The 4319-nt window shown below is 51.7% G+C and overlaps 1 protein-coding gene across 2 annotated transcripts; it reads right to left on the bottom strand.

Moving 5' to 3' along the window:
* Nucleotides 1-706: 706 nt before the first annotated feature.
* CUNH11orf57 (chromosome unknown C11orf57 homolog) lies at nucleotides 707-4313 on the bottom strand. 2 transcript variants are annotated; one of them, XM_008636927.2, is made up of 5 exons: nucleotides 4291-4313; nucleotides 3156-3256; nucleotides 2803-2958; nucleotides 2378-2431; nucleotides 707-1967 (listed from the first exon to the last, which is right to left on the bottom strand). In XM_008636927.2, exons 2-5 carry the CDS (start codon nucleotides 3236-3238, stop codon nucleotides 1442-1444), a joined length of 819 nt encoding a protein of 272 aa, XP_008635149.1. In that variant the 5' UTR covers nucleotides 3239-3256; nucleotides 4291-4313; the 3' UTR covers nucleotides 707-1441. The 2 variants fall into 2 exon arrangements, with proteins under 2 accessions (XP_008635149.1, XP_017594054.1); XM_017738565.1 differs by lacking the exon at nucleotides 4291-4313 and adding an exon at nucleotides 3634-4024.
* Between the last annotated feature and the right edge of the window lie 6 nt (nucleotides 4314-4319).

The raw sequence follows: 4319 nt of genomic DNA, 5'->3' as shown, positions 1-4319 counted from the left end.
GCCGCGCCCGCAGCAGCGCCAGCGCCATCTCAGCTCCAAGGGCACCGCGGCGGACGCGGAAACGCCGCCCGAGCTTCCGCCTCCGGGACCGCGGCCCGGCGCGGGGACAGCGGCCGCAAAGCTTCCCGGGGCAGCTGTGACCTGCCGGAGACAGCGTTAGATGGGATTTTGGGAAGGCATCCTTCCCTGTGAGCGTGGGCAGGCCCTGGCACGCGTTGCCCAGAGAAGCTGTGGCTGCTTGGAAGTGCCCGCGGCCAGGTTGGAGCAGCCTGGTGGAAGGTGTCCTGCCCGTGGAACTGGAATATCTCTCAATTCCCTTCCAGCCCAAACATTCTGTAGTTCTATAATTCTGGCTTAAAACCCACAACACCCGCAGCAGACCCAGGTGCTCCACACCTGTGTGTTCACTAATAAAACACATTTGTACACACAATAAACACCTCCGTGAACATCCTATTTTTCTTTCCACTTGAAGTGTAAAAAGGACCAACACTCAAGGCTTGGAGTGAGGATTTATGGCCGCTGACATTGTTTTGTGCTTGTCCAGCACACAACAATCACCCCACACATTTCCCCAGTGCCTTGATTTCATCTCCTGCAAGTCAGACCAGGCACAAACACAGCAGAGAACACAGGCACCACCCAGACTCCCAGTCCTGTGCTCTGTCCCCGGGCTTTGCTCCAGAACAATGACAAAAGCATCAAACACATCTGGATTTATTTATTTTATTAAAAGGCTTGGCTGTTCGCTGCAGGGAGAACGGCCTGGTACCAGTTTCTCCAGTAACACACTGGGCAGAGCAGAGACAGGACACAACACCCACCAAGGCCTCTCTGTCAGCACAAATGGTTTCAGCATCCCCAAAGAGAATGAAGGAAGGTAGACACGGTGGCCAGCCCACAGCAGGCTCTGGACAGGAGTCTAAACCAAGCAAATGCACTGGTGGCTTTTTTCACCATTAAAGAAGTCACTGCACGTTCAGCTGGAATGAGAATATTCCCTCAGCTCCCCTCCGTGTCCAGCTGACCTTGTGCCTTCCCCCACAGCTCTGCTTTTGCTGGAGGATGGGAAGACAAAGCTACCGTGAGGTTACAGTGACATTTGCTCTGTTATCAGCCTGATTTATCAGCCTGTCCTCTCTCCTACTGGCCATTGTTTTGGTGAGCCGAAAGAGCAATCTGTTCAAACATAATTTAAGAAAAAAACAACCTGATCACAGCCAAAGAATCTGAGGCTGGCAGGACGAGCCCACCTGTGGGACAGGTAGGCGCTGTCCTGCACTGCTGCCTGGTGAGTCCACGGGCAGCCAGGCTGCCCAGGCTCAGTGCTCCCTGTGGGCTGGCAGGGTGTGTGTAAACCAGTGTTGGAGCAGTGGGGCAGTGCTGAGTGACGAAGACCTGCCTCTGTCCTCCCTCCTGGTCTGAGCTGCACCCAGACCCCTCAGTCCTCATCAGAGCTGTCCTCAGATTTTTCATCCCCCGCCACCTTCCAGTTCTTCCTCTTGCTCCTCTTCTCCGGCACTTCACTCTGCCTCTCCGGCACGGAGCTGGGACACTTCTTTCTCTTCCTTGGGGGCCGCTTCTCCTTCTTCCCCTCGGATTCAGTGTCCTCAGAGCTGCTGGTGCTGGAGCTGCTTGCATGGGAAAAGTCACTCTCCTGCCCAGAAGAAGAGGTAGGTTCCTTGGCAGGCACTTTCCTGGGCTTTTTCTTGCGCTTGTGTTTTCCTTTCCAGGTGCTCGGAGTCTCCTCTCCCGAGCCCTCGCTCTCCACCCGGGAGGAATCTGTGGAAGTTCTCCCCTGCTCCTTTTTCTTTTTCTTCCTCTTTTTGTGAGAGCGCTTTTTTTGCTTCTTCTTGTGGGATTTCTTGGTTTTTTTCCTTTTGTGGGACTCACGGGCTGTTTGCTTCCCCAGGTGGGATCTCTTCTTCCCATTGACAATATTTTTCTCATCTCCTTCTTGCTGATCGCTGGAAAAAAAACAGGAGGAGGTGAACTGATAGCCACTGAGTGATGAAACTCATTTATATCCAATCTGTAAGCCTGAAAAATATTGATGATTCTGCTGGGTGTAGGTTAAAAATAATTAATTCTGTCTTAAAATCTTATTTTTCCACTCTCCAGGATACTGCAAGAATTTATTTACCTCCCAGATTCACAGATTTTGGTAACTGCAGCTAAACCTGAGTATCTTAATTACTACAAAAGATTCTCCTAAGACTCACACCACATTAATGGATTTGACCTTTTTTCATGTAACAGTAAGGCTTTGCATTCAAGGCTGATCTCTATTCAAAATTTGAAACTCAGTTTGTAAAATTCCCTGCAGAACTTGTCAGAAGGCAGGTTCTGGATCCATCAGCAAGTCTGTCTGCCTTACCTGTCTGTGTCAAATTCTTCAGGGTACAACTCTTTATATCCACTGTGCCCCCACCTGTAAGAAAGCAGAAGCATCCATTAAAAACAGACAATGTGTTTGAGGACAAAAATCCATCTCTGAAAAGCCAGAGCCACAGAATGAATCTGAGTTCAGACAGGGAGGAAAGAAATAGGACTGATTTGGTTGGTACTATTTAAATACACCTTATGCTCTCAGACTACAACGCAGATTTCTTTAAAACAACCCTGGACTTGTGTTTCTTGAGATTTTTTTAAGCTTAGGGGGCAGAGTAATAAATATTAAGCTTAGGGCTGGGCTTTGGCTGCTTAGTGAAACTCCACTGAACAGAAATGTGTAGTTTTTTGGTACAAGGCTCCAAAAAGATGTTTTAATTACAACCACAGCACATGAATTCCCCCACAGACCTGTCTGGCATGTTGGCTTCACATTCGTACAGCTTTTTATTCCAGGATCTGGCCCTGAGGAGATCATCTTCCACCAGGTCAAGGAACTGTGGGTTCCTGGTTTTCCAGTCTGCCCTGTGTCCCTCCTCGTCGAAGCCATCGCTGCGCATCCGGCTGCTGCAGAGAGGGAACAGCTCCTTCAGATGGGAAAACACCTCCCACCCCCAGAGCCCCACTGAGCCCGACCTAATTAACGGGTACCTTGGAGATTTTACACCGAAATGAACACGTAAATGGTCAGGCTTAAGCAGAGGCCTGAGCTCTTTCCTGGGACTCACTGAGGAGAAAATAAGTATTTCTGTGATGTGTCTCACCTGGAGGTGTCTGACAGCATTCTGCTCTGCCTTTTCCAGTAAGTCTCTTCTGTCTGCTTCTCCCACTCCCTTATTTTCCACATTTCTGTCTCTTCCTGAAGCTGAAAGTCACAGAAGGGAAACAACTTTAGCATCAGGGAAAATTCACAGTCATGTGGCACGTGAGCTCCAGTCTCAACACTCCTGCTAGGAAAACTCACAGCCACCTTTCCATCCCCAAACAGAGGATTATTTACACATATCTGTGTCCAAAAGGAGAACCTCCTGGTGGTGGTTAGACCTGCTGAATTGTATCAGGGATTCAGGAAGTAGTTTCCAAAACTTAATGGAGTTGCTTAATCTTTCACTAAAATCCTGCCTGTGCACATAAAGTTCAAACTGTTCCATGCAATTAAAAGCATATACGCAGTGCAACAAATAAATTAAAACCTATTAAAGATTTATTACTTTTAAAGTAAATATAGACACATTCCCTCACCCTCACCGCGGTGAGAACCCAAGAAAAACGAGGTTAAGCTGAAACTCGGGGAAACCGGAACGAGGGTAAACTGAAGTCGACACAAACAGCGTTAAACCGAAAGTGACACTGAGGATGTCGATGTGGCCGATTCACCAAACTCCTTCTATTTCTGCCAAACGCTCCCGCTCTCCTCTCCCGCATCAGCAGCGGGGCACGAAGCCTGTCCCGCACCCCCGGGATGTCCCCGCACACCGGGATGAACCAGGACCACCACCGGGACATCCCCGCACCCCAGGGTGTGCTGTAGCCTCGGGATGTCCCCGCACCACCGGGATGTTCCCCCATGGCTGTGTGGCACCACCGGGCTGTCCCAGCGCCCTCACGATCTCCCTGCACCCCGGGATGTCCCGCACACCCAGATGTCCCTGCACCCCGGCATGTCCCCGCATCCCGGGGATGTCCCTGCACCCGAGGATGTCCCCGCGCCCCCACAACGTCCCCGCACCCGGGGATGCCCCCGCATCCCGGGGATGTCCCCACACCCGGGGATGTCCCCTACACTCGGGGATGTCCCCGCACCCAGGGACGTCCCCACGCTCCCAGAATATCCCCGCACCCGGGGCCGCCCCGCTCCGCCCCGCAGGCCCCGCGAGGCCCGGGCGGCGCGGGCCTCACCTTGTTGTGCGCTCCGGGGTGGCGGGTGC

Source organism: Corvus brachyrhynchos, unplaced genomic scaffold (genome assembly GCF_000691975.1).
Source record: "Corvus brachyrhynchos isolate BGI_N302 unplaced genomic scaffold, ASM69197v1 scaffold46, whole genome shotgun sequence".
In the NCBI taxonomy this organism is placed as follows: Eukaryota; Metazoa; Chordata; class Aves; order Passeriformes; family Corvidae; genus Corvus; species Corvus brachyrhynchos.
The sequence above is the reverse complement of the archived record's forward strand: the minus strand, read 5'-3'. Positions and strand labels throughout refer to the sequence as shown.